This window comes from Saprolegnia diclina, assembly GCF_000281045.1.
Source record: "Saprolegnia diclina VS20 unplaced genomic scaffold supercont1.12, whole genome shotgun sequence".
NCBI classification, from domain to species: domain Eukaryota; phylum Oomycota; class Saprolegniomycetes; order Saprolegniales; family Saprolegniaceae; genus Saprolegnia; species Saprolegnia diclina.
In genome coordinates this window covers 511,813-532,874 of record NW_008246079.1, presented here as the reverse complement: position 1 = coordinate 532,874, position 21,062 = coordinate 511,813, and the positions used below count along the sequence as shown (strand labels likewise).

General features: G+C 58.5%; 8 protein-coding genes across 8 annotated transcripts; 3 read left to right on the top strand and 5 right to left on the bottom strand.

The window, feature by feature from the left end:
- The first annotated feature begins 206 nt into the window (after positions 1-206).
- On the top strand, positions 207-3,275 carry SDRG_04867 (alanyl-tRNA synthetase). Its single transcript, XM_008610555.1, has 2 exons — positions 207-741; positions 794-3,275. The coding sequence occupies exons 1-2, from the start codon at positions 212-214 to the stop codon at positions 3,192-3,194; spliced, it is 2,931 nt and encodes a 976-aa protein (XP_008608777.1). The 5' UTR covers positions 207-211; the 3' UTR covers positions 3,195-3,275.
- On the bottom strand, positions 3,208-4,096 carry SDRG_04866 (hypothetical protein). Its single transcript, XM_008610554.1, has 2 exons — positions 3,505-4,096; positions 3,208-3,449 (listed from the first exon to the last, which is right to left on the bottom strand). Exons 1-2 carry the CDS (start codon positions 4,074-4,076, stop codon positions 3,299-3,301), a joined length of 723 nt encoding a protein of 240 aa, XP_008608776.1. The 5' UTR covers positions 4,077-4,096; the 3' UTR covers positions 3,208-3,298.
- Positions 4,097-4,430: 334 nt separating this feature from the next.
- SDRG_04865 (hypothetical protein) lies at positions 4,431-5,626 on the bottom strand. Its single transcript, XM_008610553.1, has 4 exons — positions 5,388-5,626; positions 5,091-5,336; positions 4,766-5,048; positions 4,431-4,718 (listed from the first exon to the last, which is right to left on the bottom strand). The coding sequence occupies exons 1-4, from the start codon at positions 5,523-5,525 to the stop codon at positions 4,522-4,524; spliced, it is 864 nt and encodes a 287-aa protein (XP_008608775.1). The 5' UTR covers positions 5,526-5,626; the 3' UTR covers positions 4,431-4,521.
- A 1,120-nt stretch (positions 5,627-6,746) lies between these two features.
- SDRG_04864 (adenosinetriphosphatase) lies at positions 6,747-11,202 on the bottom strand. The gene is made up of 14 exons (XM_008610552.1): positions 10,089-11,202; positions 9,831-10,041; positions 9,579-9,762; positions 9,363-9,527; positions 8,909-9,310; positions 8,774-8,859; positions 8,525-8,726; positions 8,270-8,478; positions 7,889-8,222; positions 7,688-7,844; positions 7,485-7,642; positions 7,205-7,438; positions 6,988-7,160; positions 6,747-6,938 (listed from the first exon to the last, which is right to left on the bottom strand). Exons 1-14 carry the CDS (start codon positions 11,191-11,193, stop codon positions 6,779-6,781), a joined length of 3,780 nt encoding a protein of 1,259 aa, XP_008608774.1. The 5' UTR covers positions 11,194-11,202; the 3' UTR covers positions 6,747-6,778.
- An 802-nt stretch (positions 11,203-12,004) lies between these two features.
- Positions 12,005-13,993, top strand: SDRG_04863 (hypothetical protein). Its single transcript, XM_008610551.1, has one exon. The coding sequence runs from the start codon at positions 12,040-12,042 to the stop codon at positions 13,933-13,935; it is 1,896 nt and encodes a 631-aa protein (XP_008608773.1). The 5' UTR covers positions 12,005-12,039; the 3' UTR covers positions 13,936-13,993.
- Positions 13,994-14,123: 130 nt separating this feature from the next.
- Positions 14,124-16,921, bottom strand: SDRG_04862 (hypothetical protein). Its single transcript, XM_008610550.1, has 10 exons — positions 16,478-16,921; positions 16,111-16,425; positions 15,926-16,060; positions 15,766-15,876; positions 15,569-15,714; positions 15,438-15,523; positions 15,142-15,386; positions 14,892-15,087; positions 14,538-14,836; positions 14,124-14,494 (listed from the first exon to the last, which is right to left on the bottom strand). Exons 1-10 carry the CDS (start codon positions 16,901-16,903, stop codon positions 14,174-14,176), a joined length of 2,280 nt encoding a protein of 759 aa, XP_008608772.1. The 5' UTR covers positions 16,904-16,921; the 3' UTR covers positions 14,124-14,173.
- Positions 16,922-17,508: 587 nt separating this feature from the next.
- SDRG_04861 (hypothetical protein) lies at positions 17,509-18,389 on the bottom strand. Its single transcript, XM_008610549.1, has one exon. It carries the CDS (start codon positions 18,362-18,364, stop codon positions 17,549-17,551), a length of 816 nt encoding a protein of 271 aa, XP_008608771.1. The 5' UTR covers positions 18,365-18,389; the 3' UTR covers positions 17,509-17,548.
- A 1,314-nt stretch (positions 18,390-19,703) lies between these two features.
- Positions 19,704-20,378, top strand: SDRG_04860 (hypothetical protein; the record flags this gene model as incomplete). Its single annotated transcript, XM_008610548.1, has 2 exons — positions 19,704-19,857; positions 19,909-20,378. 2 exons carry the CDS (start codon positions 19,704-19,706, stop codon positions 20,376-20,378), a joined length of 624 nt encoding a protein of 207 aa, XP_008608770.1.
- Between the last annotated feature and the right edge of the window lie 684 nt (positions 20,379-21,062).

Genomic DNA, 21,062 nt, shown 5'->3' with positions numbered 1-21,062 from the left:
GTGCATTCTATGACCTTTTGCAGGCTTGCGGCGCGCGGCGCACGAGTTGGATGCTGTGTTGTGCGCAATGGCGCCAAAGCGGACGCGGGGGGCGTACGATCTTTCGCACACTATTTCATGCGTCTCAGCTTCGTTTTTTGTGGTAGGCGTATCCGGCGGCGTTATCCGGAGATATCCCTGGCCCTTGAATGGCCATTTCCGATTTGCATCGATGGACTCGCTCAAGACGCAGGTGAGCCAGCTCTCCGTCGACGACGGCAAGACGCTCGAGTGGCCCGCGGCCCGCATCCGCGAGACCTTCGTCAACTTCTTCACGTCGCACCCGGCGCTGCCTCATGACGAGTACAAGTCGTGCCCGGTCGTGCCCCTCGATGACCCGACCTTGCTCTTCATCAACGCGGGCATGAACCAGTTCAAGCCCATCTTCCTTGGCCAGGTCGACCCGTCGCACCCGATGGCCAAGCTCAAGCGCGCGACCAACTCGCAAAAGTGCATCCGCGCCGGCGGCAAGCACAACGATCTCGACGATGTCGGCAAGGACGTGTACCACCACACGTTTTTCGAGATGCTTGGCAACTGGAGCTTCGGCGACTACTTCAAGAAGGACGCGGTCGACATGAGCTGGACGCTCCTCACCAAGGTCTTTGGCCTCGAGCCCGAGCGCCTCTACGTCACGTACTTTGGCGGTGATGAGAAGCAGAACCTCCCGGCCGACGAGGAGACCCGCCAGCTCTGGCTCAAGTACGCACGACCATTCTATTGCAGGCAGAAAGCTCATGTAGCCTGTATCTAGGTATGTCCCGTCCGAACGCGTTTTGCCGTTTGGCTGCGCCGACAACTTTTGGGAAATGGGTGACGTCGGCCCGTGCGGCCCGTGCACGGAGATCCACTACGATCGCATCGGTGGCCGCGACGCCGCGGCGCGCGTGAACGCCGACTTCCCCGATGTCATTGAGATCTGGAACAACGTCTTCATCCAGTTCAACCGCGAGACTGATGGCTCGCTCGTGACCTTGCCGTCGCAGCACGTCGACACGGGCATGGGCTTTGAGCGTCTTGCGTCGATTCTTCAGGGCAAGATGTCCAACTACGATACGGACGTCTTCATGCCGCTCTTTGGCGCCATTCAAGCGCTCTGCAAGTCGGAGCCGTACACGGGCAAGCTCGGCGAAGAAGACCCGACGCTCAAGGACATGGCGTACCGCGTCGTTGCTGACCACATCCGTACGCTCAGCTTTGCGATTGCCGATGGCGCTGTCCCGAGTAACGAAGGCCGTGGCTACGTCCTCCGCCGCATCCTCCGCCGTGCCGTCCGCTACGGCGAGCAGTTCCTCCACGCCCCGCGCGGCTTCCTCTCGAAGCTTGTGCCCGTCGTTGTCGAGATGCTCTCGGGTGCTTTCCCGGAGCTCAAGACCAAGCAGGCGCACGTCACCGAGATCATCTTGGACGAAGAAGTCTCGTTCGGCCGCACGCTGAACAAGGGCCTCGAGCGCTTCAAGAAGATCGCGACGGCCATGAAGGCTGAGAAGAAGACCGTCGTCTCGGGTGAAGACGCGTTCTTCCTCTACGACTCGATGGGTTTCCCCGTCGACTTGACGGAAATCATGGCCGAAGAGCAGGGCCTCACCGTCGACCACAAGGGCTACGAAGAGCAGATGCGTCTCCAGTCGGAGCGCTCCAAGCAGGACCGCAAGAAGGGCGGCCTCCACGGCGTGCGCCCGCTCGTGCTCGAAGCCGCCGAGACGAGCCACCTGGCGTCGCTCCACGTTGCGCCCACGAACGACGAGCCCAAGTATGCCCAGGCCAACGTCTCGGCCAAGGTCGTCGGCATCTTTGCGACGACGGCGACGACGTCGGCGTTTGTCGACAAGACCGTTGCTGGCGAGTACCAGGCGATCGGCGTCATCTTGGACACGACCAGCTTCTACGCGCAGTCGGGCGGTCAGATCTACGATACGGGTGCGCTTGTGAGCAAGGCCGGCCACGTCGATGTCAACGCGGTCGAGTCGTACGCCGGCTACACTCTCCACATGGGTCCGTTGACGTCGGGCGCGCTCGCGGTCGGCGACGTGGTCGAGGCCAAGGTTGACTATGTCCGCCGCAACAAGATCGCGCCCAACCACACGATGACGCACGTGCTCAACTACGCGCTTCGCAAGGTGCTCGGCGGCACGGTCGACCAGCGCGGTTCGCTCGTCGACGACGCGCGCCTCCGCTTCGACTTTACGACCAACAAGGCGCTCAAGCCCGACCAGATCGCGGCCGTCGAAGGCATCGTCAAGGAGATCATCGCGCAGCAGCTGCCCGTGTACATCCAGGACGCGCCCCAGGCCCACGCCAAGCGCATCCAAGGCCTCCGCGCCGTCTTCGGTGAGACGTACCCGGACAACGTCCGCGTCGTCTCGATTGGTGCGGCGATTCCGTCGATGCTCCAGGACCCCGAGAACGCGGCGTGGGCCCAGTACTCGGTCGAGTTCTGCGGTGGTACCCACCTCACCAACACGAAGGAGGCGGTCGCGTTCGCTTTGCTTGAAGAAGGCGCGATTGCCAAGGGCATTCGCCGCATGAGCGCGTCGACGGGCCAGGCGGCCATTGAAGCGGGTAAGCGCGCGGACGCGCTCCAGGCCCAGCTTGAAGCCATGGCCAAGGCGCCGGTGGCCGAGATCGCTGCGGCGGTCGCTGCCTTCCGCCCGCAGCTCGATGCCAGCATCATCTCGCTCCCGCGCAAGGAGGCGCTTCGCGGCCTTCTCAACGACTTGGTCGAGAAGATCAAGGCGTGGCAGAAGGAGGAAGCTGCGGCCCGCGCGGCCGCCGGTGTCAAGACGGTGTCGGCCCTCGCGGCGACGGCGCTTGCCAACCACCAGGAATTCTTGGTCCTCAACTTGGAGCTCGGCACGGATGCCAAGCTCGGCAACCAGCTCTTGGAGGCTATCACGCAGGTGCACCCGCATGCGAGCGCGATCGTCTTCAGCGTCGACGCCGAGGCGGCCAAGACGGCGGCGTTCTGCCAAGTGAGCCAGAAGCACAACGGCGAGAAGCAGTTGGATGCCAAGACGTGGGTCAACGCGGCCATGGTCTCCATGGGCGGCAAGGGCGGCGGCAAGAACGCCTTCAACGCCACGGGCCAGGCCAAGACGACCGACAATTTGCAGCAGGCGATCCTCGACGCCAAGAAGTTTGTCGGCCTCAACTAAGTGCACGGTAGTAGGACTAGGTACTAATTCATGTGAAAGATGATCATTCTTCCTTTGGACACTGGTGAAGAAGATGAGGTGAAGTACAAAACTGTTGGCTGAAGCTAGAGCACGCAGGCCCGCTGTCCACAATGGTGGCAGCCTAAATACAATCGCTGGAGCGCCGACCTTGCGAGATGCGAGTCGTCCGTCGCCATGTCATACACCGTGTCGACGCCTTGCACATGGAAGCTCGGGTCTTCGCCGCAGTGCTGCCTAAAGACACGCAGGCATGAGAGACCGTCCGTGGCACGAAATGCCATTGGGATACCGATGAGCATGGAAGGCCGTCGCCAACGCGCCTTGGAACTCGGACAAGGCCGAGGTCTCGGGGTCGGCCGGGAAAGGCAGGCGAAAGCCGCACCGACACGACACCACGCGCGTCTCGATGTCGTCGGTCCAGTCGATGGCCTCGTCCAGACCCGACTTTTTGCAGATCGGACAGAGCACAAACTCGGCTTGCTGGCAGAGGTCGAGGTCCTCCAAGTCGGCGATCCACGCTTCCTCCTCGGCGAGCGCGGCCTCGGCCTGGAGAAGGTCTTCGTGCATGATCTCGTCCCGGAGCGCAGCTTCAAGGCTCATGAGGATCTCGAGGTAGTCGTCTTGGGAGAGCTCGCCGTTGACGAGAAGCTCGTCCATCGCATTGACCTCAGAGACGTCCATGACCTCGGCGGCGACGTCGGAGAAGCAGTTGCGGAGGTTGTCGAGGATCCGCTTCCGGTGCTTCTTCATGTGGTCCATGCAGCGCTTCTTGATGCGCTCCTTGAGGCCCATGGGGCTCATGAAGGTCACGTCCCGGCCTTGCGCGGCCCAGCGCTCCTTGCCGCGGACTCCCGCCATCATGCTCTTCTCGGAAATACCCGCGCCGAGGTGGGATCTCGATACAAGCGCAACCACACCCTTGTTACAAGAACTTAACGCGCGGTTTCCACGCGCGCTCATTGGTCCGCACCACACGTCACCGTATTTTATTCCTGTGTACCTGAAGTTTGTATACCAGGTCGTATTTCGTTTTTAATAACAATCTGGTTCGACACCCCGGGGTACACCAAGTTGAAGTTGCTTACGCGACGACGTCGCCAGCGACACCAGCATGGAGCAATCGTCATCGCACCGAAGCTGGGTGATCATGTGTAGGACGAAGGAACCAAGCCGACGACTAACTAGGAAAGCGGGCCAAACGCGGGAGGGACCATCCAGGCAGTAGACAGTAGGAAGAATTGCAGTATTAGTATCGAGAAAAAAATTAGTCTAAACGGTCGCACACGTAGTTGTAATTCTTGGACGTCTACTCGGTCAGGAGCTTGAGCTTTTCGTAGGCCGAGTTGATAATGCCCCACGAGACGAGCGACCGGACAAAGTTGATGTGCACGCCTCGGTAGACGTGTCGCCAGCTGTGGTCGCGTTCGACGTACGTTCGTCGCAGGGCCTCGGCGACACCAATGTACTCGCCACCATAAATACTTTGCATGCGCGTCTTGGCGACTAATCCAGATGCGGTTGAGACGACAAGGTAGAGCATCATGGCGTACCGTTGAGGGGGAAGAAGAGCGTGCTGAGGAAGGCGCCGAGGACCGCGCCCGACACAAAGTCGGCGGCCAGCGTCATGTGCGGTGTCGTCGTCTCGGGCAAAAAGTCCCGGACGTTCTCGCGCAACCCAAAAAAGACAACGTTCGACGGGCCGTTGCGGAGCAGGACGGCCGAGAGGCCTCGGTAGTGCTCGCGCACGCCGAGCATGCTGATCCGATGAAAGGCGTCGATCGCGCCCTTGAACTCGTTGTTGTACTTGACGGTTTGCAAAAGAGTTTGCGCGCGCTACGCGTCGTCGTGAGCGCGAGCAAGTTGCATGTGGCGTACCTCGAACGGCGTCAAAATCGCCTCGGACGTGCCCGAGAGAAAGGCCGCGTAGTGCGACGTCGCAATGCCGTTGATGTGGTTGCCATACTCGTCCGTCATCGCGTCGTTGTAGCAGTTGTAGAGGCCAAACATGAACGACTTGGCGACCGCGGCTTGCATGAGTGGCGGGCGCACGCCGCGGTACAGCATGTTCCAGCCGTCTTGCTGGAGACTTTGCCACGCTTGGACGGTCGATGAGCCATAGAGCTACAAGGCATGACGAGTTGGCCTCCATGTGCATCTCGTGCAGAAGCGTACTTGCTGGCGGAACATGATCTTGTTGGGCACGAAGGTCAAGACGATGTTGATGGCGGCGGCCGTGCCACCGCAGGCGAACTCGCGCAGGTTTGGGTTCTGCGCAAAGAACCCGGTCGACTCGACGGCCATCGAGTCCATGGAGGTGGCAGGAAGATGGGCGACGACGACGACGATGGACGCGCTCGTGTGCCCACGGCGAATGCGTTCGAATGACGCAGGCTTCAGAGCCCGCGCATCCGGATACACCTGGGAGGTTCCATTGTCTGCAGTCTTGTATGCCTGGCGCGAAATATAAAAACGAGGCCGGATTAAAATAGCATTTCCGGATACATCGCAACCCGAGAAAATGAATGGATTAAAGTCCAAAATATCTGCGAATCAGACGCGCCGACAAGCATCAAATATAGCCAATCAAAGACGAGGATTACGTGGCTTGTCACATGGGTCAGGCAGGGGCACGCAGTCGGCAACTCACCACAGCAACAGGGCGAAAATGATAAGCCTGCGCACGCAACTTGTGGGAACGAGCTCGCGCCAATAACGCTCGGCTGAAAGAGGCGTGCCGAGTGAAGATCAAGCAATCCCATGACGTCACTGCCGTGTTCTAACAAGCAAAAGTGAGATAACCGGTTGTTATGCAAGCGCGCTGGTGCAGTCGATTTCTCCTCTCCGTGGGCGCATCAAATTGGATTCCCAGACAAGTCGCTCTCGATACAAGTTGTTCTATTAAGGCTAACGGGAGAAGATTGCTTGGATGGCATCGACAGCATGAAATTCATCTTTCAATTGTGTGTTGGACGAGCATAATAGCTTCCGCGCACATCTCTCAGCTTTATTCGATGGACGCATTTGAAATTACATAATCTTTTGCCCAGGTCTTGTCCATCTACTACCGCACTTGCACGAAGTTGTGGGTCTGTGTAAGTTGTTGCCGGCAGAAAAAAGCTCGTTTTCATTGGTTGTAAATTCTGGCAAATTTAGCCAATCCTATGCCAACAGGTCGCCCGCCCACGGATCCAAGACCGATCTGAGGCGCCGATCGCGTTGAAAAATGAAGGTGCTCAAACTTTGTATATTGAAAGAGCACACTTGGGCAAGCTCATAATGCTATGGCACATCGTCCGACAAGGCGTGCAGCCATCGCTATGGCCAATTGTATTATATATGGTACATGCCATTTTTACCACATACAGCCATGTTTAGTACTCGCCTCTTGGTCATCCATCAACCACACCGGATGCAACCCACGATGCGATCCCGTCGTGCACGATACTAGCGCACGCGGCTGCAGCAGAGTGCTGAGAACCGCGTGCGTGCTGGCGTCTTTGCTGTTGACCTGCAATCGACTCCCAGGACGAAGGACAATCAACCATACACAATTTGTCATTTTCCTAACGTGTCCGCGCGAGCTCGGTCTGCACGATGGACGGCCACGCCTTGGTGAGCGACGTCTTGTGCTCGTCTTTGACCCACTTGAGGAGTTCGTCGAGGAGAAACTTGGGGTTCTTCTTCCACTGCGCGGAGAGCGTGGCGCGCGTGGCAATGTCATTTCTAATTTTCAAATATACCATGAGACATTGCCACTTGGTATCTAGTGTACCGCTCGAGGGCCATGACGAGCAGCTGGATCTTGGCGTCAAACTTCTTGCGCAAGAGCGAGGCACTGGGCTCCTTGAGCCGCGTCGCAAACGGCAGGAGCGACGGCACGACCGCGCCGTCCAAGAGGCAGCGCGCAAACCAGCGCACGCGCATCGTCCCCGCGGGGTACTCGACCTGTTGGAGGTTACGACGCCACTCGGTTCTGACAGGGTGGGTACCGTCACGACGGGCAGCTCCCATTGGTGCACGCCGTACACGGGCTTGACAAAGCAGTCGACGCGGTCCAAGGCTGCGTTGTAGCGCGGCGCGGGCGCCGTCAGCGGCTCCGAGAGCTTGCAGAGCGGCGACGACTGCGCAATTGCAAAGAGCCAGTCGGGCTCGATCGACGTGACGGTCTTCATGCACGCGCGCGACGACCGGACAATGGTGTTGTAGACCACAAACGACGGCAGCTAACATCGACCATTAGCAGTCGTGATACGATGCATGTAAAGGTACCTTGGCCGGCTCGCGTGTAAAGACGTGCGAGTGCGGATGAATGTAAATCGGCTCGTTCACAATGCCGCTGCACGAAACGTACGCGCAGTTGCGCTCGATCTTGGTGCCTTCCGTGATGGTGCCCGGCGGTGCGCGGTGGGCAACGTGGTCGAGGTACCCTACGCCCCCATCCAATCAGAGGTGTCGACACAGTGGTGACGCACCGGCCGCGACGATTTGGCGAATTGTGTCTTGCTCCTCGGGGCTCGGCGGCGGCATGTTGGGGTGCAGGGCCACGGGCGTGTAGCTCGCGTCGCTCGCAAAGAGCTTGTTGACGATCAGCGTGAGCTGGCTGCGCAGCTTGAGCATTTGCTCCATGATCTAAACACATATGAGTCGTCTTGCACCTCATTTTTGTCGAGGACCTTGGCATGCAGGTGGTTTTCGTCGCAAAACGCTGGCGACGCGCCAGAGTAGGCGTATGCACCGGCCGCGCGCAGCATGCCGAGGACGTCGCTTTCTTCGTCGACCCACTGGCTGTGCTTGCGCATCTCCTCGGCTTCCTTCCACTCCTTGGCCATGTCGTCACTCATTTCTTCGGGCGAAATGACCGGCTCGTCCGGTGCGTCCGCGTCCGCTTCCTGATCCTTGCGCTCGACCGCGAGCACGAATGGCGGTTGTCCCGTCAGACTTGCGACGACCGCAATGATGTACTCGAGGCACCCGACCTGCTTGGCGATCAGGAGCATCTTGGCAAACCTACACCATTGCATTAGGAAATGACACGTGGGGAAGAGGCGGCGCACCGGGCCGCGACGGGGAAGAGCGCGAGCGTCCGCCCGAGGCTCGTGATCGTGTCGTTCTCCATGTTGAGCGCCCCGAGGTGCATGAGCGTCGTCATTGCCGCCTTGAGCGCGACAGCTTCGGGCGGCGTCGGGAACGGAAAGTTGAGGATGCGCTCAATGCCCATGGCCTTCATCTGCAAGATGACGTCTTCGATCGGCTGCGTCAAGAGCTACTCCCACACGACATCAGACCCGAGCACTCGCCAAAGATTCGACCTGGGGCGGCGAAAACTTGGGGAATTCATTCTCGTACACGGCCGACGAGTACAAGCGGTAGCAGTGGCCGGGGCCGGTACGGCCAGCACGACCCGCGCGCTGATCGGCACTCGCCTTGCTGATCCACTGCACTTGAAACTCGGAAATACCCGTCTTCAAGTCGAACACGCGCTCTTTCGTGCGGCCCGCATCGACCACATACCTAAGCATATGAGACACATGTTGTAGGGCGAGACAAATTGGCTATACCGAACGCCAGGAATCGTCAGCGACGTCTCGGCCACGTTGGTTGCCACCACAATCAACCGGTGCTTGGGCGGCGGCGCCTCAAAGACCTGCAAGCACGATACGATCGATACGATCGACAAGATATATGAGTTGTACCTTCATCTGTTCGTCGTTGGCCAGCATCGAGTAGAGCGGGAGCACGTGCACGTACGGCGTCGAGTTCTCCGTCGAGCCTTCCTCGTCGTCTTCCGGCTGGTGGTCGTTTTCTTCTTCCGAGTCGGACGCGTCCGAGTCCTTCTCGTCCAAAAGGACTTCGTCACCAAGGAGCTCGGCCTCTTCAACGTCCGCCTCCTCGTCGTCGTCGTCGTGCTCGCGGGCAAACCAGTCGTCGTTCGCATCCGACTCGCCTTGGTTGCGCCGAGAGAGCTTGCGGGCTTTTCGCGTGATCTTGGAGCCCATGGTGCGGCGCAGCTTGCGACACAGCTGGAGAATCTCGCGCTGACCCGTCAAGAAGACGAGAATGGCACCGTCGGGCAGCTTGCGGTGGATCTTGGAGACCTATGTATCAAAGTATCAATGTATCAGTATCCAACAAAATGCGGATAAATACCTTTTGATAGGCGGCGTGGACATAGTCGTTGAGCTCCGTGTGTTTGTTGAAATGCACCGAGACAGGGTACTGACGCGCGTCGACCTTGATGACTGGCGGCGGCGACGGGAAGAGCGTCTTGTTCATGGTGAAATCTTCGACCCGCAGCGTCGCCGACATGATCACCTGCAGAGAATAAGTGTTGAGACATCTGCTTGGCAAAATCGAATTGCTTACGAGCTTGAGCGGCTTGAGCGGCGGCGGCGCACTCGCCCGCTCTTCGGGCGTCATGGACGCGTACATTTCCTGCTCTTCGGCAGCCATTTGCGCGCGGAAGGGCGCGACACGCGAAAGAAGACCGATGAGGATATCCGTGTTGACGTTGCGCTCGTGGGCTTCATCGAGGAGGATGATCGAGTACCTACACACCATAAAGTTTGAGCTCTGTGATTTTTCGGGATTTTTTCATCGGAGAGAAAAGTGCCGCACTTTTTAAGCAAGAAATCTTGCTGGATTTCCTTGAGCAAAATACCGTCCGTCATAAACTTGATGCGCGTCTGCTGACCCACGTGCTCGTTATCGTACCGGATCTGGTACCCGACCGACCCGTGCTTGCCAAAGGGGACGTTGAGCTCGGTCGCGACGCGCTGGGCCGTGCTTACGGCAGCGACACGACGCGGCTGCGTCACGCCAATCATGCCTAGTCGTTCACGTTATATATGACAATATTGTGTTGTCGTGGCGTACCCGGGTTGTGTTCGTCAAAGCCGTAGCCGGCTTCGTAGAGGAACTGCGGCACTTGCGTCGTCTTGCCACTGCCCGTCTCACCGCAGAGAATGACGACAGGGTGGAGCGAAATGGCCTCCATGATCTCTTGCTCCGAGCTGCACACGGGCAGCTGCATGCGCGAGAGCTGGATCGACTCGATGCGGTTGACCGCCACAAGCGTCTTCTTGACTGCAACGACCGGCAGCGTCTCGGCGATCGCGACCATCTCAGACGTCGTTGGTAGCGGAACGGCGGCCGGGACGTACTTGGGCGCGTCGGCGTACTTGTCGGCAACGACAGGCGCGACCGTACCCGCCAGCTTTTGCAGGCGCTTTTCTTCGTTCTTTTGGCGGAGCTCGAGAAGCTTGGCCATCAGAGCCGACTGCGACGACGAGGAGACAGCCTCCGACATGGTGGCTTCGGGCGCCAGCGTTGCAACCGCCGGGGTCGCCGATGGCATCTGCACAACGTTGACGATGCTCTTGGACTTCTTCTTCTTGACAGCCGCTGCGTTGGAGTTCGTGGTCGCGGTCGTCGTGGGCGCGGCGGTTGTCGTCGCGGCAGACACCGGCGTCGACTCGGCCGTGTCCATGTCGTACTCGTCGACGACGGGCTTCTCCTGGTAGAGCTCGCTCCGCGCAGCGTCCGTGAGCGTAAGGCCAGCCTTTTCCTGGTTGACGGACCGGCGCAGACGCTCGCGAAGGGTCTCCTTGTGCCCGAGACGCGCGGTCGAGTACATAAGGTTCAGATGCGCTTGCGGCAGCTGCTGCGACTCGAGCGACTGGAGCACGACATCACGCTTGGCCTCCTTGGCCTTGCGTGCTTCGAGCTGCGCAATCTTCTTGCGCTTCGTCTTGCTGAGCTTCTTGGCTTGTGCCATGACCTCTTCGCTGATCGCCTCGGGCTTCTTCTCGGTCTTCTTCTTCTTGGTCATGATCAGCAGCTCTTCCTCGTTGCCGCCGAGCTCCTCCATGAGCTCCTTGGAGAGAAGGCCTTCATGCTCGGTGTCATCCATGGGCACATCGGCAGTCGGCGTCGGGGCCACGGCCGGCGTTAGCACGCGCTTCTTGTTGCCCTTGGCCATGCTCGAAAATGGATCGCGAGCCCAAGTACGTTGGAAATATGCATCTGATTGGCTATTAATACGGAATACACGCTTCTGATTGGCTATTTGGTGCTAAAATGTGGTCGCTCAACATGGTTGGTCGAATTGTCTAAAGCGGTCTTATTGGCTGGCACGGTATCCAAGAAATAGTGTTATGAAACGGGCGCACTGACCACGCCGATCCGATTCGATATAGTGTGCGTCCGCGGGGGTTGCAGGAGTTGCGTTGTCGCGTTCAGGAAGATCGAATGCAGCCAAGTTATTGCACGTTGCCTCTGCATGTGACATTGGGGCGCAGCACTAGATTCGCTCAAGATAGAACGCACATATTCTACCTCATAAGACCAGTACCGGTATCGTCATGTTCTTGCTGTTGTTCTATTCGACTAGACTGCGATTGCGCCGATGGATTTGTGAGCTCACGTGCAAAAAGAAACAATTCGTCTCACTCCATTCTGCTTGCCTCTCCATCAACAACGACATACGCGGAGCTAGTCCCAAGATTCCGTCGACGTTGCCAACTTCCGTGATTTCGCGCCTTTTTGCCTCCAAATACGATCAAGGTGCAGTCTTAATAGAGCCTGTAGCGAACGACTATCTAGTACATTTTAACACGCATTTTGTCGTACTTGCTTGCGCCTACTCGGTTGGCGTCGCCATTCAAGAAGCGTTCTCCGTAACCTCGGTGGGATTGGTGGTGCACAGACTAATTTGTGTATACACTATTTCCCGTCGCACACGAATTGCGTGTAAAAAGGCCAACTGAAAAGCCGCCATTGGTTGGCAGACACAGGACCTCAGTGTTGAAACAATCCTCTTGGAACGATGCCGACGAAGCGCGTGAAGGGCAAGAAGAAGCTGAAGAGCATCAAGGCCAAGCAGACGGACGCGCATGGCTCCAAGCGCCGCCTGGCCAAGCTCGGGAAGGAGCAGCGCAAGGGCATGAAGGGCACGGTCGCCAACTACATTACGCGCTCGCAGGCCATCAAGAAGCTGCAGATCACGCTCAAGGACTTCCGCCGCCTCTGCATCCTCAAGGGTATTTACCCGCGCGACCCGAAGAAGAAGGCGAGCGGCAAGGCCACGACGTACTACTACATTAAGGACATTATGCACCTCGCGCACGAACCGATCCTCAACAAGTTCCGCGAGTTCAAGACGTTTATGAAGAAGCTCAAGAAGTCGCTCGGCCGCAAGGACATCTCCGAAGCGCGCCGCAAGAACGACCAAAAGCCCACGTACGAGCTCGACCATATCGTCAAGGAGCGCTACCCGCGCTTTGTCGATGCGCTTGGCGACCTGGATGACGCGCTCTGCCTCATCCACCTCTTTGCGGTCATGCCGGCCATCAACGGCATCAAGTCGAAGCTCACGGAGACGTGCCTGCGTCTCGTACGCGAGTGGCAGAACTACGTCTCGGTCTCGCGCAGCTTGACCAAGGTGTTTGTGTCGATCAAGGGCATTTACTACCAGGCGTCGGTCCTTGGCGAGACCATCACGTGGCTCGTGCCCCACACGTTCACGCCGCAGATGGACAAGCACGTCGACCTCCGCGTCATGCTCACGTTCCTCGAGTTTTACGAAGTCCTCCTCAAGTTTGTCAACTTCAAGCTCTACACGGACATTGGCGTGGCCTACCCGCCGCAGATCGATCTGCAGCTCGACGGCGCCGGCGTCCAGCTCGCCGCCATGAAGCTCCAGAAGCTTGAGGCCCAGAACGCCCCCAAGGCGGCCAAGGCCAAGACCGACGAGGACGTCGACATGTCGGGCAACGACGATGCGGTCCGCGCGCAGCAAAAGGCGTCGGAAGGCCGCATTGCGTCGCTCCAGATCACGGCCGAGGCTGACAACGAGGCTGAGGAAGAGGTTGCCAACTACGGCAAGATGACCGAGTCGCTCGAAGCCGCGTTCGCCTCGGACGCGCTCGCGGCCCAGTTTGTCGCTGACACGAACGCCGAGGAGTCGCACCACAAGCTCTTCAACGGCCTCCGCTTCTTCCTCTCGCGTGAGGTCCCGGGCGCCCCGCTCGAGTTTGTCATCCGCGCTCAAGGCGGCGTTGTGGGCTGGGAAGGCCAGGGCTCGCCGTTCAACGAGAAGAGCGAGCTCATCACGCACCACATTATGGATCGCCCGCACCAGGGCCACCGCTACTTCAACCGCGAGTACGTCCAGCCGCAGTGGATTTTCGACTCGGTCAACAATGGCGTGCTCTTGCCGCTGGACAAGTACGTGCCGGGTGCGTCGTTGCCGCCGCATCTCTCGCCGTTTGTCGACGACGCGGCCGAGGGCTACGTGCCCGACTACCGCAAGCAGCTCGATAAGCTCAAGTCGGCGCTCGACGTCCATGCCGAACTCGGTGCGGACGAAGACGACGAGGACGACGAGGTGTCGGAGGACGAAGAAGCCGTGTTTGCGCAGGGCCTCAAGGACGAAGCCGACGGCAAGGTCGAGGCTGGCGACAGCGACGACGAGGACGATGAGGACGACTCGTCAAGCAAGAAGCGGTCGGCGCCGGCCGCCGTCTCGGACAAGCCGACCAAGAAGATGAAGAAGCAGGCCGAAGACGAGGAACTGCACGAAATGGCCGTCTCGATGATGAACAAGAAGGCCAAGAGATTATACAGCCGCATGCAGCACGGCATTGGCAAGAAGTCGGACGCTGTCAAGGCCCTCGAGGACAAGAAGAAGGCGTTGGACGCTGCCAAGAAGGCCAAGAAGTAAACGCACACACGACGACTATATTAACAGGACAACACGGTTGGATATTAGATGTACAATATTGTCTCTCTGTTGCTTTCCGTACTCCATGCTACGAGGTGTAGTACTCGCAGTCATCGCTCAGGTTGAAGTTGCAGGCGTTTCACTTTGGATGGCGTGCTGCCACCTCGTGCCGCCACGTCATAGCTGTGTGTGGAATAAGATCGGATGTTGTGGGGCTTAGACTTGTGGCGACACTAGCTTATGCGTCGAGTTGATTGCTGCTCTGGGCAGCGTCAAACCGTCGACCATGCCCAACGTCCGTCTTGGAGATCTCGGTCGCATATGCATTGCGGTTTTGCAGAATCTCGTTGGCGTGCAATCGTCGGTTCTTCTCGTGGCGCACGGTGGCTTTTCGATGGTCCTTGTCGTTGCGGAGGCGGGCTTTGGTCTCGAGCGTCGCACGCTCGTTGAGCTCGTCCTTGACTGCAAACTCGTGCTCCTTGAGGAGGGCTTGTTGGTGCCGGTACAAATGCCGCACGTTCTTGGCCATGAGCTTGGTCGCCGCGTCCGTGCGCGCATCCTACGCGTATACGCAATCAATGCGCGGGCGCCGCGTGTCCTACGGTCTGCGTCGTGCGCTGTTTGATCGTGGCTTCGCGCTCGGCGCCGAGCGACTGTTGCATGAAATGGCGTTCTTCCAGCATGTTTTTGGCCGCCCCGAGAAACATGCGTTTGTTCGCGATGAGCTCCTCTTCGTCGCGCAGGCGCCGCGCTTCGGCCTCGCGCTCGGCGCGCTGCTTGGTCATTTTGGCCGCGAGCTTGAGGTTTCCTTCGTCCCGCATTTGCTTTTCCTTTTCCAGCTTTTCCTGCTCGAGCTCCTTCTTGCGCGCCCGCGCCGCACGGTTCGCGGTCGCCGCCGACTCTATGCATTGATCCAGCCAGCTACGACAAGAAACCTTCGACTATGGTCGACGTACGGCGAATGCGCGCAATGTTTTGCACGCGGGACTTGAGGTCCTCTTCCTTGTCCTTTTTGCACTCGAGAATGTGCTCGCGGCGCTCGGCTTCCCACTCGGCCTCTTGGACCTTCTTCATTTGCAGGCGCTCCCGGAGCTCGACCAGCGACATTTCTTCCAGAAGGCCATAGTTGGAGCTCTCGGTCGGGTCAAACACCTATAAGATGCGTCTTGCTGAGAGGCGCCCGATTCAAGCAAGCGTCTATCGTACTGCCACGTGCTCGCGGTGCACGCGGTCCAGCGCGCGGATTTGGCGAATGAGGTCTTCGCGCTGGGCTTGGTCGATCGCGTCCTGCTCGGCCTTGCGCTGTCGCTCGGCCTCGAGCATTATATTGAGTTCTTCGCGCTTCCGAGCATTTTCAAGGCGAACGCGCTCTTCGGCTTCACGCGGCGCCACCTCGCGCGTCTGTTTGATGTCGGTTGCGATTTGCTGGTACTGCTGGTTGAGCTCGTTTTCTACAGATGGCAAACCTGAGGCAAGAAAGAAGTTGGTGGTATGGCAGCTACCTTCTTGTCGCCGCTTCTCGTCGTTCTCGCGCGCGACAAGCTTCATTTGAATTGCAACTTCGCGGTTCTCGGCCTTGGCGCGCAGACTAGGCGAACGGGTGGCAAGGTTTCATATCGTCGTGGGAGGGTACCTCGCCTCAATGGCTTCGTGCTGCGCCTGCGCCATCTCGAGGCGCCGCATCTCGACTTGCCGGCGGTGGTCTTCGTCGTCCTTCTTGATCATGTCGCTCTGCCATCGGTAAAACTCGGACGCATCGCGCAGGTCCGACTCGTACGCCTGCGGGACAATCAGAACGTCAATATACTGTCAGTTGTGGTAGCCGCCAACCTGAAGGATCTTGGCTTCCTTCTCTTGCTTCTTCTTGTACAATGCGTCTTCGCGCAAGATGGCCGCCGTGTTGAGTTTCACGGGCGCGTCCTTGTCGGTAAACAGCGGTGCCTACATATACAACATGTCCTTCACAATGCGCTCGACAACGATGGCCTACGGGCTTGGCTTTGAATTTGAGTTTGAGCTCGGCCATGCGGGCGTCCTCGACCTCCTTCTTGATTGCATCGAGGTTGCTTCGTGTCTCCTCGAGCTTGAACGGCTGCGCCGACGACTCTTCGTACTTTTTTAGCACCTACGCGCACCGATTCGTTTCGGTTTGTAAAGAGAAAGGGGCCAAATTACCTCCTGCTTGGCCGCCTCGCGCCGCTGCTTTTGCTGCGTCTCGAGGTCCGAGAGCGTGAGTTTGTTGAGTTCTGGCACTGGATTCGCCTTGATCTCGAGCGGAATTCGAATCGGCTCGGCGATTGGACGCGGCTTGGGCTTGGTTAAGTTGGGCGCGATCGGGATCGTGGGTTCTTTGCTCGCGACGCGGACGATGCCGCCGTTGGCCTTTAGCGTCTCGCGCGCCGCGGCCATGCCAAAGGCCTTGGCGTGGAGGTGGTCGAGGATGCTATCAATGTCGTGCTTGAAGACGAGCATTTTAGCGATCATCTCCTTCTACCAAGTTTTAAGATTGTACAATCTGACGTAGTATATGACAATAGTGTACCTCGACAAACGCTTGGTCGAGGAGGCGGATCCACTCGGCTTGGACCGGGCCTTGCAGAATCGCTTGGTCAAAGAGGTAGGCGAGAAAGACGTGCATGGACGTTGGGTTTTGCGACGAGACGATGCTTTTGAAGGCGCCAATACCGATTTCGCCGAGGCGGAAAATGCTCAGGTACGCGAGGATCATAAACTTGGTGTAGTCGTTCCGGCTCGTTTTTGCGCTATTGTCCATGTAAAAGTTGGCCAAAAACACCTTGAGCACGTCCTTGTAGCGCACGCAGCCATAGAGCACTTGGTGCAGAAAGAGGCGGTCGGCGTCGGGCACGTCGGCCAGCGCCTCGTCGACGTGCGCGTCGACCGTCATAATGTTGGGGTCATACGACTTGACGAGCGCTTCGCAGGCGCCGAGAAGCTCCTTCCGCTTCATACCGAGTTGCTATTCAAGGATCGGTTTCGACGACATACACTCTCCCCTTTGACTTGGGTGCGCAAGTAGCCACGATTTTTGGCGCCACAAATCGAAACCGAGCGAGATGCAACGACGCAGCTGTCGTCGACGGCAGCTATGAAAGGCTTCGGACGGCGAAGGGCGAGGCTCGGGAACGGGCTGGAAGGGTATTGCGCTGGCGTTGTGAGCTGCTGCAGAAGGGGACCCGAGGGCGAGTATCTTTTTTGTGTGGAGATGGGCAGTTGGCACCCAAGTGTTGTGGCAACACATCGACTCACATCGCTGACAGATGGAACACCCATCTATCATACCCGCACGGTACAAAAATACGAGCCGACGAGCTGCATGACGCGTGACGTTTGCGGTTTGCCGGGTTCGAAACCCGTACCTTGGATGGCTTGCTCATGCGGCCCGCATCGTCGCTGTCAACCACCAGGCTGGCCCATTCTTGCCTTGCACGCAGAAATTTGGTTGCGCAAAGATGCAAGGTAGTTCTGTACTTGGTCAAGCTGCAGCAGCTGCATCCTCCTCTGTGTCGCGATGGCCACGACGGTCGTGGTACGCAGTGATACACAAAAGATACGTCGAGGATGCGAAGACAATTCGATTCACTGTGAGTATGCACTAGACGATCGCTGGCTCCTGTTCTTCTTCCTCCTGGTACGGCGTCTGGGACGTGCCAAAGATGTCATCGTCTTTGGTGACCGATGGCCGCGTCGGCAGCGGGATAGGGCTAAAGCTCGCGACGCGCAGCGCCTCGATGCGGTACTTGAAGCCACAAGCGACCGACGCCATACAAAACACAAACGCGGCGATGAGCCAGTGGAACGACGCGGCGTACGACACATGCGACGGCGTCTGCACGGCCCATGCAAGCATGGTGACAATCGCCATAAAGAGCGCAAGCATCATGGCCGTGAGGTGGACGAGGGTCGCGTGGGCTTGGAGGAAGCGCTTCCCGCCGCAGCAGCCAGCGATAAGCGCAACGCACTCGGCGACGATACCGATCGCTGCAAGCGCAATGACAACTTGAATGCACGCTAGCGCGAGCCACGCCGAGACACCGCACGCATCAGCAGCAAAGGTGTCAAAGACGGACGCGTCCAAATGGGACGCCGACAGAAGGGCCGTGTACGCCGACGATGTCGTCTCAAGCGTGCAGAGGCCGGTGCCATCGATCGTCACAGAGTTGGTGTTGGTCGTCGACGCGTGGCGCTGGTAGAGGACGCAGTGGCCGAGGTACGAGCCCGCGGACGTGTCCATGCGCACGTCCGTGCAGTAGCCCCACACGCCGGCGGCAAAGGGCGTATGGAGCGTGAACGACGACCCGGTGAACGCGACGTTGTCGAGCGCCGACCAAGCGGGCACGACGAGCGCGAAGGACGCCAAGAGACAGGCGGCGACGGCCAAAACGACCGAGAGAATACCGTAGGCGAGCATGTTGTGTATGTACGACAAGGCAAATTCGATAATGCGGCACGGACGTCGATGGTGCGAATGCGAGGGCGAAAATGAGGTACGCGGAGGATGCTGCGCAGACACGCATCTGATTGGCCGACCCACCTTGCACTTGGTCGCAGCGGTTGCCACGTCATGGTGAAAGCTACTCGCATTATGTGCTCGCGTGCGAGACCAAGGTGTTAAAATTTGAAGTGTTCAGCGCCAACAACCGTGGCGTCCAGCCGTGTGGCCATGTCAATCAAGACGCTGCGAGCCAGCCCCCGCCATCGAGGTCGAGGAGGTCGATGGGTGCGCAGAGCATGGAGGTGGTGCCCTCGTGGCAGGTGCTTTGCTGGCGCAGACAGCCCGTGTACGGAGGGATACATGGTGAGTTTTCCGAGCGGTGACACCCCTTCGTGTCCTGGCGGTCCTGTGCCGCGAAGTTCTTCGAACGCGCTCGTCGTGCATGAAGGTTGTTGCCGTCGTAAAGAAGAGAAGCTTCCGCATGTGATCGCTGCTGACGCCATGGCGCTCAAATAAAATGTGGTTGTTGCCAGGGTATGTCGTCGGCTGCCGAGTATCGTATGTCCTCGAGGTGCCAACGCATTCCAACGGGGATGCTCGGCCAAGAATCCATCACATCACACCATGCCATCATCATTCGCTTCACGACGCCTCTACGCCGCGTACGATGGCTCCACTCCAAGTCCGATGAGAACTGACGGCTCGCTTTGAAATGCGCAACAAGCAACTACACACCGTGTGACAGACTCCAATCTCCTATTGGTGCTATCTCTCTCGGCGCTGTCGGGAGGCACCCAGTCAGAAAGGTCAGCGGAAGCCGCTGGGGCTCAAGTAGCTTGTCTTGCGGCCGCTTGCCATCAAATATATGCAGCGGCGCTGGCTCATTGGGCAAACATACCGGTACCGATGCCGTCGGTCTTCTGAAGACGCGAGGTCGTCCAATGACGTCCTTTCAGTATCTACTATTTGCTGTCCGTGTACACGCGAGGAACCGTCGTATTGACGTTCTCACCGTAGACAAGGAGGAATGCTGTCCACTCGGCTTCTCTGCGCTTTCGACCAAGGTGGCGCGCGGCTGACTCGTCGCACCTAATTCCCTTATTCAGTACCAATCGGTTTCACGTCAAGCTTCGAAGTTTGGTTTGGATACCAACATCAAGATGTCCCTATTTGCCGAAGTTATTTACCACCTTCCCTGTCCACCGTTCTGGACACACGCGCTTGTATTACGCGAATTACAAGTGCGTATGACAAGGCCATCGTGTCCAGGAGGCTAGCGTCGCGGCCATGGTCGCTCACACTTGATCTCGCCACGATGCCACCGGCCAAGACCTCGGGCCACTGCGCCATCATCTTTTGTGCTACAGCGTTCGCCTTGTCTGCCGTCGCCATCGGCCTCCCGCGCTGGTCGGCGGGTGCCAACTTTACCGACGGCATTGGCGCGCTTTGCCTCACCAACGTGCCTGGCCGTACGCGCTGCTTGCAATACCACACACGCAATAGCTTGACGCCGTACCCAGGCTCGAGCTTTTGCAGCGTGCCCTCCGACTCGCCGCTTCTTGGCGAGACGGCGACGTGGGCAGGCCTCTCGACGCCGCAGCTCGTCGACCACGTCTCCTCTGCGTGTGGCTTTAATGGCTACGCGCTGATTGCGATGGTGGCGCTCGAGATGGCTATGGGCTTTGTGTCGCTCGTCGCGCTCTTCAACGGTATCTGCTTTGGCCGGCACAAAGGCCCAGCGTTGCCTATTGCAGTTGTCTGCAACGCCGCCGCCTTCCTTGCCGCGATCCTCGTCGTTTGTCTCTACGCCAAGCCCGACGGCGCCTCGTACGATGTTTCATGGTACCTCTTGCTGGCTTCTGCGTTCCTCTACGTCATCTCGCTCATGTGCGGTATCGTCTTTCGCACCACACGCCGCCACGTGGACGCGAACGAGGGCGACGATTTTGCGCATGTCCGCTTAGAGACGCCTACGGGCAGCGTAGTCTAACTTCGCATTTCTTTATTTATCTGTGCGTTGGCTGTTGATAAAGTTTGTCTGCCAATTCTTAGCACAACAATGTGTGTTTCAAGTTCCTCACGGGGAACCATTTCACACTGCATGTTGGTTGACCACCCGTTGCAGGTCGAGCAGCTCGTTTTGTTGAGAGCTCCTTGCTTGGCACACGGGCATCCGCTATGATAAGTCGATGGCCACTCGCCGCCAGCGACGAGGTACGGTCGATCCACGAAAGCTGCGCCATCTCGGTCACGTCGATGTCCAACGTCTGCGGCAGCTTGGCGAGGAGCATGGATGACACAACAATGGCGTATTCGGAGAGGAAAAGATAAGATCGTATCGTCCTATGTGCGTCTTTGGACCCAGAGGTCAAGATGTAGCGAGCGACGAGCGCGCAGCAAGTCCAAAAGAACCGGGCGGCGCAGTTCTGCGGCTCCTCGAGTCACGAGCACGTACACGCTGTGCCGGGAATGCCAGTGACAGGTTACGGGTTGCAACCCTTACCGGGGTTTCCTACCGGCCCATTCACAAGCATTTCGCTTCTCCATATTCGATGGGTCGTGGCACAGCAAAGAGCCAACTTGATGGTTCCGATGACACCAACACCAGTAGCTGAAGCTCCATAGACAGCGATATGTCAGCAAACGCACTCCACAACCACAGCTCGCAACCTTA